Here is a 14,084-nt window from a genome sequence, read left to right on the forward strand (position 1 = left end):
TTGGGCAAGTACCTTTACCTCTCTTGGACTCAGCTTCCTCCTTTATAAAATAAGGGATTTAAATGACCTCTGAAGCCCCTTCTAGCTCTGAATGCTATGAAGTTGGTACTAAGGTGAAATAAAATAGGAAGGCACCAAAATTTGTTAAGCAGAAAAATGAGAAGAACAAACCTGTGCATAAGACAATGAGAGATAAGAGTTAAAAGCAGGGCTTCTAGTGGGAGACATGAATCTGGAACTCACAGAACAAAAATGGATTTGTAACTCATCTGCATAGAAATGTTAGCTAAAATCACAGAAGTGAACGAAATTGCCACAAACAAAAGCATAAAGGAAGAAAAGAGCCAAGAACAGACCCCTGAAAAGCATCCGTATTAAAGAATCAGGGAAGATGAGACAGGGCAGAAACAGTTAAGGAATCAGGAGAGAGTGGCATCTCTGAAGCCAAGGAAGGAATGAGTATGAGTGGGAAGAAGCGGTTGGCAGTGTCAGAGGCTACAGAGGGAGAAAAGAGAATGAAGACCAAAATAAAAATCATTTGATTTCATAATTAGGAGATTGCTGGTGACCTCAGAAAGAGAAGTTTCTGTAGATTAGTGAGGGTGGAAGCCTTATTTGCAAGAACTAAAGAAAGGGGGGTGGTAAGTAGTGAAGTAGAAGCAATGGATTTAAAGAACTTTTCACAACAAATTTAGCGATGAAGGGGAGGAGGGTGAGGGGCTGGTAGAGGGATGAGGTAGAAGGGCAATGTTTTTAAGGATTGAAGAGACCTGGACTTGTTTGTAGGCAAATAGGAAGGGAGACATTGAAGAGGAAGATTGAAGGTGGATGAGAGTAGGATGACTGTGGAAGCAAGGTCCTGGCATGGGTAGAGATGAACGGCATCAAGGGTACAAGCAGAGAGTTAACCGAGGGGGATACCTCTTCTCTCATGACCACAGGGGAAGAGAGAGTGGGTGATGCCAATGCTGGTGATCCTTCACTGGAGGAATGAAGAAGAAGGGTGGGGCTGAGGAAGTTTCTGACAGATGTCCCTGATCCTTTCATTGAAGTAGGAGGTTAGCTCATCTTTTGTAAGGGTAGGAGGTGGAGGAGGAATTAAGATTGAGAGAAGAAAATGAAAGGTTTAGAATAGATGCTGTTGAGCATGAGATGAGCCAATAAGGATAGATTAAATGAGCCTTCGAGTAGTAAGGGCCCACATAATGTTGTGCAACAAGCCTGCAATAGCTGAAGTCACTTTGATAATGACCGTTTTTCTAGTGATGCTTAGCAGCCCCGGGGCCAGTGTAGAGAAATCAAATAGTGGAGACTGACCAGGGAGGAAGTTGCTGATTTTACAGGGGAGGAAACTGAAGCCCAGAGGGCTAAAATGATTTGCCCAAGGACATTCGGGTAGCAAAGGGCAGAGCCAGGTCTAGGACCACAGTGCTGAGTTTCTGCCCTACTTTCTCCACCATTTCCTATAGATTTTCACAAGAGTTCAACTTTTGGCTCAAACCCAATATGCTGATTCAAAATGTAATGAAACACTAATGTTGAAGATCAGAACTCCACCGGGGAAACAGTACATACTGTAAAAGCGTTATTTTTAACTTTTGTTGAAATAAAATGAACCTCATAATTTTTATGTTCTTAAGTAAAGGGGGAATTAAAACTATCCCTTCTCCAAACTACAATCTATTGCCGTCATTCTCTGCTTATCATTTCACCCCTTTCCCCACTCCTAAAATCATTCTCCTTGGCTCCTTTAAACCTCGCTTATATTTTATTCTGTGCTACAGTTATTTATATTCCTCTGTTATCTCTAATAATAGATTTTAAACTCCTCGAGTGCAAGGACTGGGTTTTATCCCTCCTTATATTGCTCTTATTCCTTGGTAAAGGGCCTCATACAGATTTATCTCAAATATTTATTGAATTGGAATAGAAACCAAATACTTACTTACAGGTAAATGAGGACCCTGGGAGAATGAAACCACTATGTGAAATTTAGTTCCAGAATGCCTCTTCCCATGGTGAATGTGTCTCTCTTCAGTTATTCTAACTCTTACCAGAATATGTCTTCTAGCATAGTGGTTCTCAGGAGTGCACGGAATTATTGTAAGAGGTCCTCAAATCCATCTGTGCTCAGAGCATTGGCATTTGGATTTTTATTTAGTTCCAACATAACATGCAGCATAAATGCAACTATTTAGGGGTTGGAGGGTTCACAGAATTTTTTGACATTAAAAAAGGGTCTTCAGGAGGGAGTTTCTATTTTGACCAGCCACGGTCTTTAGGGAAAAGTTCTGTCTTGTAGATCTAATACTTTTCAATGGCCTTGAATAGAGGCCTGGGCTTTGGATATACTAGCGCTAATTGTCCCCAGTAATTGTTTACTTTGTGCTATTCTCCCTTATGTTATCTTACGTTATCTACTATATGTAGAGTTAAGGCTGTTGACCACAACATGCAAGTCTTACTAATATAATAATTATGAAACACGCAGCACTTTTCATTCTCAAATTATGAAGCTTAATGCCAAGTTGACTGAGAAACCTACTCACCAAAATAAAATTAAAATAATAATACCAATGACGCATGCAACAGCCAGGAAATAAGGAGACAGTACGATCACGATGACCAAAATAGACACCACCAGGAAAAACAAAACTAAGAGCTGTTCTGCAACCAATGGCAGTATCTCATCCAACTCATTCAAGTCCCCAGAAAAACAATTCAAGAATCGACCATCAGGAGTTGTGTCAAAAAAACTCATAGGGCAACGGAGTATCTGTAGAGAGACAAGATCATCTAAAGTTAGCACTGTGAGAGGTCCTGCAAGCAGAATCACAGGGCAGGAGGCATCATTGAATCCAGCCCCATCTCTTTGACAGAGAAAATAACTGAGGCCCCCCCGAGAAATGATGTGACTTGCCTAAGGTCACACAGGCAGCAAGGACTTCGATCCAGGCTACTCAGTTCCAGTCCAGGGCTCTTTCTACTCTTTCTCATTAGCTACCTAGCACCTAGGCATGACCTGCCATATGTACGCATAGTGAGTACTCTGTAAATACTTGTCGATGGATTAATTAAACTTTCTATTTCCTGACAGAATGTAAATTTCTTGAGGGCAGATACTGTGTTTTTTTTCTTTGTATTTTCACTGCCTGGTACAGTGTCTGACCTGTAATAGATGTTTAATAAATATATGTTCATTGATCAGTTGATGACCTCTTTGATTCATGAGTACATTTTTCTTTTCCAAAAATTCCACCCAACTGAAATAAATAGAAAGTCACTGGTATCAGTTAGGAAGAAAAAAAATAAAACCCTTTTTGAACCAGTGGTGGGATTCAGAACCGGTACCTAATTTTAGGTTGGGGTCGCCCAACTAGTTGTTAGCAGGGTCAGGGCCTACTTTGAACTATTAGTGAACGTGCAGTTATTTGGGTTATAAAATGTTCTTGGAATTAAATTCATCTGAAATGCATTTATACTAGGGACCAAACACACAAAACCCACTATAATGCTGCCACAGCTAATTCTGAATTTTAATCTTCCATTTTAACAAATACTCACTAAGGACTTCCTATATTCAAGGTTCTGGGATGGGTACTGGAAATGAAGAGATTAAATAGGATAGAACCCCCATGCCCTTACAAAACTTATAATTACTGGAAAGGATAAGACAACAAACACAAGTAGAGAACAAAACAGTGAAAGGAAATGCAGAGGACAGGTATAAACAATTGCCATGTGGTTTTAGAGGAAGAAGGGATGAACACCATAGTAAAACAATGAGAAAAGAGGAATGTGAGCCACTAGATAGAGTCCACAGATTCAGAGGTAGAAGGGATCTTAAGAGATGGTCCAGTTCAGTGCCTCCTCCTTACAAATTAGGAAATTGGGACCCAGAGAAGGGAAATAATTTGTTCAGAGTCACATCAGTAGTTTGGAGCAGAGCTAGAATTCAAGTGTAAGTTCTCTGACTCCAAATATATTATTATGTATTGCTGTTATTACATATCATTTTACCTCTTTATGCTTTGCTTAAAAGTATGTTTGTTTTTATAATCAAAAAGTCACTTCCCATGATATAAATATATATTATCCAGTCTTTTAAGAGCCTAAAACCAAGCCTAGATCATAGGCAAGCAAGACTGTGTAAGGAAGGTTATTGTTGCCTGATTGCAAAAAAATATATATTTCTATCAGATATTAATATTAAAGGCAAGGAGAGACATGCTCAACCAAAATCTCATTAAATCTTTATTTGGAAGTCAACTGTCAATCCATTATGTGGTTTGAGATTGAGTTGTTTTCAAAATCCCTGGATCTGAAGAGGTGTGTAAATTTCCAGGGGGAAAAAATTGCTCAACTTGGTCAGAGGAATGACAGCTAGATCATAAAACCGACAGGAATCTTGAGAACATGACGGATGACTGGGAGCATTTGGAATCCGTATTTCCACTGGGGGTATTTAAACTCGGCACTCTACAAATACTTCTGCCCAGAAAAGGTCTTTCTGCACTAAGGAATTCCCGGAGTCCAGACAGCCCACCTGATATTCTGTCTGAGAAACAGACATTTAGCAGAGAATGGAGTGCGGGGGGAGGAGATGAAAATTCACTTCCTAGGGGTCAGATTGTCATTTCTGAAGTTGAATAGATTTCTCTAAAGTTTCATCTTTTATTTATTATGATCTCAAGCAATGAAAGGAATGGGAAAAGAAATAATACTTAAACTAAAAATAATAAAACACCAATCTATGCCTCTACAATTTGCATCCCTTACTACTAGTCCTGTCTCTGAAGCCAAACAGGACCAATCTAATCCTTCAACATGACAACCCTTCAGATACTTGGATACAGCTACGAGGGATGCCCACTCTGTGAGTTGTTTCTTCTCTAGATTGACCATCTCTCCTTCCTTCAACCAAACCTCAGGTGACATCTCAGCCATATTTACCATTGTCCTTTTACCATCTGGCTGCACTTTTCCAGTTGCACCTTGGTTTTTCAATGTCCCTTTCTAAAATGTGATACCAGATCTGAATGTAAAAGAGAGAGTCTGACCAGGGCAGAGCACAGCAAGACTATCATCTTCCTTGTGCTGAATGTACTCCTAAGACTGTTTTAGCTTTTTTTGGTTGTCTTATCATGCTCCTGACTCATTGAAAATGCAATCTGCTAAAACTCCTAGACACACACTGTTGTCTAATTGCTTTTCCCTCTTCCCATACCTTTGAAGTTTGTGGCCCCAGAGCAGAGCCAAGCTAGAAGTCCCACACCATGGTTACTGTACCTTCATAAAGAGCTTGTTGTGAAGGGTAGTGGCTGCCTTCCTTGTTGTCCTGGTGAAAAGGGCTGATGAGATGAGACATGTAAAAATCAGTATCACGGCAGACGCTCCATACACTAATTGGTAAAAAGGCATCTGGGGATTGTCTGATGGGTTTCCTGGGACCAACTGTTCTGTTCTGTTGATCTTGCTGCTGTTATTGGCCTTAAAGAAAGAATAAGGAGAGTGCTGTGAGGTCAAGAGCAACGTCAAAGGGAGACGAGGCTTTTATTCCTTATTCAAATGAAATCAAGAATTTATACTCAGTGAAATTCCATTTTTAAATCCTCTCCTCTGTGCTTCCAATCATTTCTGTCTTCCTTTTGCTCTTCTACCTTTTGAAATTCTGTGCTTAAGATGCAACCCTTCCTGAAATTTTCTCTGACAGCTCCAATATTGATTCATCTGATTTCCCAAATCACTTTCTCTACCAGCTGGTGGACAGGTCTTGTGTTCATCTGAATGAACTTAATCTGCACAACTCCTATGATATCAAAGCTTCTACCTCCTTCCATGGCATGTTTGGAGAAAATGTTCCCAATCATGCTTCTGAAAATGTGGATTAAGAAAAAAATAAAACTAATCTACCCAACTCACTCAGGGCTGCAGCCCAGAAGTCCTCGACACTGATTCAGTTGCAATATGGAGAATATTATGGAGACAACAAGGAGAAAATGGTAGATTTAGACAGTGGCTATTTGGAAAACTTCAAGCAAAGGAAGCAAATATGAAGAGAGGTGGGAAGGGCTGGAGCAAGGAGGAGAAAAATAAGGCTTACAAAGAGGAAAGGAGCAGGGGCAGCAAGCAGTATCAACCTTGAAGATCAGAATAGACATCATGGTATTTAGTGGAATATCTTGGAGCATCTCAAGGTTATGGGCATAGACCATTTTAGACTTTTCAAAGCCATTCATATCTATTACCTAATTTAATGTTTACACAAAACTATCAGGCCTGGACAGGACTTATTGACCCTCTTTTACAGATGATGAAACCGAGATCCAAAGTGGTGGGATGTTTTGGCTACCTGAGTTTGCACATTTGTTTGATGGCAGGGTTGGCCAGCCCACAGAAAAATTGTGAAGTTAGCAATGTTGACTTCCTGGACTTTTTCCATTTCTTTCTGTGCCCTTCCACATACCTATCTACAAGGTGCCCAGGGTCCTAATGCTCTTCCCCTTATAATAATAACAGCTCACAATTCTGAAACACTTTAAGGTTTATAAGCCTCTTCTCCCACCACAACTATGGAAGGTAGGTAGTGCCCATTATTATTAGTAGTAGTATTTTCATTTCACAGATAAGGAAACTCAGGCCCAGATAGGGAAAGTGACTTCTATAATCACACAGTTTAAAAAGTGTCAGATTAGGGACTTGACCCCCCCCATCCTGCTGATTCTGGGTCCAGTGGGCTGTTTGGTTTTTTCTCGCTATACTCTTACCTCCCATGCCTCATATGAGAGAAGTAAGTGATTTGATTTGATAAAGTATTCACTAAGGGGGTAGTGATTTATCCTCTTCTGGGAGGTTTAAAAAAGCATTTTAAAAGCTGATCCACAAGGAGAAGGCAATGTTTAACTGAAAGGAATGTGCTACTAATGGTGGAATTTAAGTTGTCATCTGGGGAGTAATTTTTGGTCATGAATGACTTCTGATGTGTTTCTAATCACATATAGGCAGTCACATATTCTTTCTGCACATTAGGATGGCCCAGAGCACATTTTGGAGATTATAACCCAGGCCTCCTAACTCCTAATACAGTACTTTCAACTACATGACTTGTCATCTTTGTAAAGAGTGGCAGAATGTAAGCTCACACTTTTGTCTTTGCATCTCCCATGCCTTGCACAGTGGCTGGCACATAGCAAATCTTAATAAATGACTGTTGTGCTGTATAAGTGGGACGTGTGTACCTTGTACATCCATGCTCACCTCTTGCTAGTATTGATAGGCAGCAGATTAGTTTTATCCAGGTTAGTATTACATTCAACATGGTGCCCTACTCATCATGGTACAACCAGCCCCCAGGAATTCATCCTTACTGCACTTACCCCTGAGCCCTGTTGGAGCCAGTGGCTCAACCACCAGAAACTGAAGATTGTGAGGCAGATATTCACTATCATGAGAAGAAAAGTCACAAAAGTGATGAGGTAACCTGAGGTGGGGATGAGGGGAAGATAGATGAAGATTAGTTCTGGAGTAGCTGGAAGACTAACCTGGCCCCTGAATTCTTGGTCCTCCCCATGTGGAACCCCTATCCATCTTGAACATCTTGGTGTCCTACTTGTAGGACAAGAGCAATAAATTTTTAAAATGGCAGTGGGGGGCAGTGCTGGATGGGAGAATATGGAATAGGGCTATAACTGTAATCCATAACTTGGGACCTCCATCCAGGTTGATACTGATTTATTATCTTGGGTCCATTCTTTTGAGTAAACTTGAATTCCCCCAACTCTATTAACCATACTATTCACCCAGCTCACTTTTCTCCACCTTGCCCATGAGGATATCATGAGAGATGCTAGGATGAATCCCTTTTTCCATAATTACTACATTCCTCAGCATATATACTTTCTATAACATTCCCACATTCTTTTAAACTGTAGTTTTCCTATCTCTACCCTGATGTTACAACTGCCACAATGTCCTGTTTAAGCCCTACTTTCTTTATGAAGCCTTCCCTAACCATCCCAGCCCTCGCAATCTGTGTCTTTATATATTGATATATTTTGTCTCCCCAGCTAGACTGTCATTTCCTTGAAGGCAGGAATCATCTGCTATTTCTTTGTCTCTCTTATAGCACTTAGCAAAAGTGTAAGCACCCAATAGGTGCTTTAGTAAATTATTGATCGATTGCCAGTAGGCAGAGAATACAAGAAAGTGAGGGAAGAAAGTGGGGATGCTAGGAACAAGGCTGAGCCACCCTCAGGAGGCTGAGCCACCCAAGCCTCTTCCCCTGAATGTGCATGCCCTCCTGACACACAGAAATACATCCAAGGCCAAAATGGTATTTTTGCTACAGGGTGCTGGCACATCCCAGCTGTGGCACCAAGACCAGGCATTGAGTATGCTTGCCCATAGGTAGCATCAGCTAAAGATGAAGGCAAGACACTGAGAAATGGATTACCTCCTGCCTCACCCGGATGTAATGGTGGATAGACTTTCCAGCTCAGGGAACCTTCTTTTATTTCCTCCTTTTCAGTAAGCTGAGTCTCCAGCACTGGTAGGGGGAAAAAAACATTCAAATCTGTTACGCCTCCTACCATTTGGCTCTCTATAAATGGCATTAATAATAGTGACTTGCCTTCTCTTGAACATTGTTTTTACAAAGCATTTCCTCATAAAACTATAAAGAGTAGGTTTATAAGTCATTACTACCCCCATTTTACAGATAAAGAAACAGATTTAGAGAAGTAGAGCCCATTGGTCAAGTAGCTGGTAGGTACTGGATTCAGACCCACATCTCCTGATTCTTAAATCTAGCACTCTTAACATTGTCTCTCATTAACACTGGTCCGTGGAAGGTTCTCTACAAGTGCTTCCTTTTATTTCTTAGGCTTTGAGTCCTTCACAGTTGCCTCTAATCTCCTTAGAGGAAATGGAAGAGGAAGTCAAGAGTACCAAAAATAATAGCTGCTTTGCTATGAGGCTTCCCTATGGAGGATGCTACTAGGGACCCAACATCAGCCCTGCCAGACAGCCTGAAGCATTCTTGGTATGTTCCATACATGACACAAATGCTGAAGTCCCTCTGCAGGCTGAGGAAATGCCACCACTTCCATAAGTTTGGGCCCCACACTATCTAGTAAACCTGGACTGTCATGCCAGGTCCCTTAGAGCATTTTCTGCCTTCAGCAGATGAAGAGAGATTTTCAAATACCAGGAGTTTTTCAGCTTTGAAAAGCTGGAGAGAATGGAGCCAGGCTCGGAACAGCCCTGTCACAGCCCTGAGTCTGCCCTGGTCCACCACTGAGGAAGCCATCATCTCCTTAGCTCTGTGGGAAGCTTTCAGCCCCTGTCCCACTCTGAGTTCTTAAGGGCCCTAACCTAAGGCTTCTAATCACATACCTCTAGATCTCAGCTGTATAGACCTGGAATTTCTGCTTTAAAATAATAACTAATGATCCAAAGCCTTTTAAAGTTTATAAGGCTTTCTTTAAAACAACTTTGAGAGGTAGATACTGCAAATATATTATTTCTTAACATAAGGAAGGATACTAAGGCACAGAAGGGCAAAGTCATTTTTCCCCCCATGGTCATGTGGCTCATAAATATCAAAGACAAGATTTGAACCCAGGTCTCATGAAGTCTAGACTTCTTTCCACTATGCCATATTGCCTTCTGATCTGATCTCTTATCACTGACCCACCAGCCCCATACCCTTGACTACCTCACATTCACCATCGACTCAGATAAGGGACATTGCCCTAGAAAAAGGATTCTTTTTTTTTTAAGTGAAACCAGCCATTATTACTTCCAGAATAAAAGTGCCAAGAAGGGGTTGGATGCTGAAAGGAGAGAAAGAGATGCATTGAACCTAGGCCTTGGCTAGTGGACAGCATAAACTTATTCTCAAAAGGAATCTTAAAAGGTAGCATTACCTGAATTTTCATTGAAGAATCCCTCCTGGGAATAGAGATCCATCTGTGTTTTCTCTGCTGTATTTTTAGCCCCATCTGTTGCATTCTAGGAAAGAAAGTCATCAGTACCTTAAAGAGACATGCCCCCAATACTGCACAGTTTCTTTCCATGCAGCATAGGATGAGGGATTTATTTCAAGGGCAGTAGAGATTACCTGTATAGTCTCCCCACATATTTTCTGCATGAGCTGGGAATATTGTCCCTTCTTCTGCAATAATTCATCATGCGTTCCACTTTCACATATTTTCCCATCCTTTAATAAAATGATCTGGTCACAAAACTCTAAATACTGCAGTGAAATGAAATTGAGAAGATGGAATCAGATGGCAGATGTGAAAGTAATCTGAAAAAAGCTAAGTGCTTTGTCAATATTCAGGGCATCATTCTTAATAACAACAGCAACAGCATTTTAAGAACCTGATTCTAGGTGAGACTTTGAGAATTCTCTTTCATTGAAGGTCTTTGTGAATTCAATGGAATGGATTCAGTTCTGTCTGGAAGCAGACAGACATGTCCATAGAATATTTGAAAGGTCTTTAGGGAATCCCCCAATTTTATGGAAAGAGAAACAGGCCAAGGAGGAGGGTCATAAGGTAAAATAGTGGCAGGGTCAGAGCTAGAACCCACACCATTTGATTGGCATTCCAATGTTCATGTTGCCCCACCAGGCTGGCTGCCTTTCATTTGGGCCTCTGTACTTGGGAGTAGAGCCAGGGTATGTGTGCAAATTCAACCTGCGTATGAATTAAGGCAACAGAAGCTTTTGAAAATCATAGCATCGAGCGCAGTCAACCAAGTGAGTGGTAGGAGCACAAGATTGAGAGCAGGAGAATTCATTGAGTTCAACCTGTTAATCTTGTAGGCTAAGGCTCCATCCCTTGCCTTCAGACTTGCAGGTATCAAAATAATCCTAGAAAACTCAATTGTCTGTCCTATTCCTGAAAATCTTTAGGGTCAGAAATCCCACACTCTCCCCCCATCATCAAGACTTTCCTCCTTATTTCTAACCCAGATCTCTTGTCTACTGCACTTATGGTCATCGAATCAGACTATCAGCATCTTTATGTATCATGTATCAGACTCATAAACCTAAAGACAGACAGCTCAATTCCATCTTGCACATAAGCATTCAGATCTTACCAGACCATAAAAAGCTTTTACCAGTCTACCTTTCCCCAGGTATTGTGAATAAAATTCAGGTTTCTTACAATGCATATAGCATGTAGTAAAAAAAAGCTGTCAGAGGACACAAGTTCGAATCCTGATTCTGGTATTTAGTGCCTTGTGCTCTTGAATAAAAAATTTAACCCCTTTGGGTCTCAGTTTCCTCATCTGTAAAATGATGCGGTCAGACTTGATGCTGTGCAGTATCTCTTCCAGCACTAAATCTTTGCTCATGCCATTTGCCTGACGTGAATGGAAAGGACTCTTTGTAAGGCTTTGCAAGGTTATTAAATCATGGGGGGCTGGAAGGTCACCTTAATTAATCGGCATTTTTTCAACAAAAGACTACCATCACAACAGTCTTAGTTCTTATTACCTGCAGCTGGTGAGTCACCAGAACCATGGTCTTCCCACTGAGTGCCTTCTTAATGCACTCTTCAAATATCTGCTTCCTAACATGGGCATCCACCGCTGAGAGTGGGTCATCCAGCAGGTAGATCTCACGATTGGCATACACAGCTCTTGCTAAGCTGATCCTTTGCTTTTGACCCCCAGAGAGGTTGAGGCCCCGCTCCCCAATCTGTAAATAGGGAATAATAAGGGAAGAGCCAAGCAAGGTGATCAGTGAGAGGCGGATGATGAACACGATACAATAAATCCTTCTTCATCTCTGTCCAGAGCTCGGTCTTGAGTGGAATGGATATGACTGGCTCTTGCTCAAGTCAAACCCTTGTTTAGAAGGGGCCCAGATGGCCAGTGCCAGTGCCAGGGAATCCAAGGCATGAGACAGGTCAGACAGCTGGTGTGGCCTAGGGTGGTGTGGCTCGCATGACTGATCACATCAAGGTCTGCAATGTGCTTCACCTATATTATCTCATTTGATCATCACAGCAATCCTATGAGGTCTGCCCCTGTCACTTGTTTGCTGCGTAATTTTGTTCACGTCACTTGGGCCTCTGTCTTATCATCTGTAAAACAGGGATAACAAGATCCTGCCTTTCTTCCAGGGGACTTGTAAAGTTCAGATATGATAGGGGATGTGAACTCGCTTTGAGAAGTTAAAAACAGGAGTAGCTAAGATGGCTCAGTGGATAGATCACTGACCCTGGAGTCAGGAGGACCTGACTTCAGATCTGGCCTCAGACACTTACCAGCTGTGTGACCCTGGGCAAGTCATTTAACCTCAAATGCCTAAGGAAGAAAGAAAGAAAGGAACAAAGGAAGGAAGGAAGGAAGGAAGGAAGGAAGGAGGAAGGAAGGAAGGAAGGAAGAGAAAGAAAGAAAGAGAGAAGAAAGGAAGGAAGAAGAGAGAAGGAAGGAAGGAAGGAGGGAAGAAAGGAAGGAAGGAAGAAAGAAAAAGAAAGAAAGAGAGAAGGAAGGAAGGAAGGAAGGAAGCAAGGAAGCAAGGAAGCAAGGAAGGAAGGAAGGAAGGAAGGAAGGAAGGAAGGAAGGAAGGAAGCAAGAAAGGAAAGAAAAGTTGAAAGCACCACAGAATGGGAATAATGGATGGAGTACTGGACCTGGAGCCAGGAGTACCTGGGTTTAGCTACCACCTGTGTAATCACTGGCAAACCTCTTAATTTCACTGAGCTTCAGTTTCATCATGTATAAAATGGAGATAATATTACCTATGTTACCTCACAGCTTTGGTATAAGGCTCAAACAAGATAATATGTGTAAAGTGTTTTACCACTTCAAAACACTATGTAAACATCAGTATTTCTTATTCTAGTTGATGCCTCTGGGAAGGCAAGTTGTCCAGATTTGCCTGGGAAAGCTGTCAGATCAGAGCTGCTGCTGGTTGTGGTAGCTCTTATGGTCATGAGGTCTTCTCTTTGCTTGCTTGGGAATTTTTTAATTACATTATTTTTATTGATACCTTTTTTTTTACATCATATTCATTTCCAAATATATCTCTCTCTTTGCCTGCCCAGTAAGCCATCCTCTCCAATGCAGATTTTTTAAAAGAAGAAAAAAAAAAGTAGTTCAGCAAAACCAACCAGCGCATCCACCATATCTAAGAGTATATGCAATATTCCACACCTGTAGTCTCCTGCCTCTCCAAAGAAAGGAGAGGAGTGCATTTTCTCATGTCTTCTCCAGAGCCTAGTTTGGTCAGAATAACTGCACAGATGAGGCCTTTTAAAAAAAATTATAAGGAGGAAGAGTAACATTGCTTGATCCTGAGGTGAGAGCTGAAGATGGCTTGGGGATGGATTTGTTCGTCGTCAGAACCGAGGATAAATTAGGCTCTGATTTCTCTACTAGTGAACCTCAGGAAGGGAGGGTAGCAGAAAAGGAGGATCATGAAAGAAGAGGGGCAGAGGTTCTGGTTTGAATAGAGAGGGCTCTAGGAACTTGGGAAGTGTTCTGCCTCACCTAAAGAAAGATTTCTATTGACCTGAAGACAGTCAGGTAGACTAAGGGAGAGCAGAAAGGATACCTGGAAGAGATTCTGTCATCTGAATTCATCAATAAAAAGACTGATGTAACCTGATGTTGACCCACACCCTCTCGAGAGTATCACTCACTTCAGTCATGTCTCCATAGGGCAAAATTTCCAGGTCTCTCTTCAGTGAACAGGAATGGATCACCTGGTGATATCTGAGGAAAACCAAACAGTAGAAGGTGAGCAGTTTTCAATTCTATCAATTTATGATTGTAATTCATGTGACCTTGGGCAAGTCTCTTCCCCTATTTTGTTTTTTCATCTGTAAAGTGAGAAGATCGGGACTAGAGGATTCCTTAGGTTACTTTAGGCTCTAATATTCTCTAATTTCACAAAACAAGTCACTGATGGTCATCTCAGTCAGAGATGGGACTTGAACTTGCTCTAAGGCCAGTTTTCTATCCACTGTATCAGTTTCCCTACACACACACACATACACACACATGCATGTACACATACACATATATATGGGAATATGGTTAAATAATTATTGTGGTTGTGCTTT

General features: G+C 41.3%; 1 protein-coding gene across 1 annotated transcript in view; it reads right to left on the reverse strand.

The window, feature by feature from the left end:
- The window catches only part of ABCC11 (ATP binding cassette subfamily C member 11), a 63,857-nt gene that overhangs the window by 15,736 nt on the left and 34,037 nt on the right, over nt 1–14,084 (reverse strand). The window contains exons 13-20 of the mRNA XM_036751667.1: nt 13,662–13,734; nt 11,507–11,710; nt 10,121–10,255; nt 9,927–10,011; nt 8,453–8,545; nt 7,377–7,480; nt 5,290–5,490; nt 2,550–2,776 (exon numbers count right to left, since the gene is read on the reverse strand). Coding sequence (XP_036607562.1) covers nt 2,550–2,776; nt 5,290–5,490; nt 7,377–7,480; nt 8,453–8,545; nt 9,927–10,011; nt 10,121–10,255; nt 11,507–11,710; nt 13,662–13,734 — 1,122 coding nt within the window. The remainder of the gene's footprint in view (nt 1–2,549; nt 2,777–5,289; nt 5,491–7,376; nt 7,481–8,452; nt 8,546–9,926; nt 10,012–10,120; nt 10,256–11,506; nt 11,711–13,661; nt 13,735–14,084) is intronic.

This window comes from Trichosurus vulpecula, chromosome 3 (assembly GCF_011100635.1).
Source record: "Trichosurus vulpecula isolate mTriVul1 chromosome 3, mTriVul1.pri, whole genome shotgun sequence".
NCBI lineage: Eukaryota > Metazoa > Chordata > Mammalia > Diprotodontia > Phalangeridae > Trichosurus > Trichosurus vulpecula.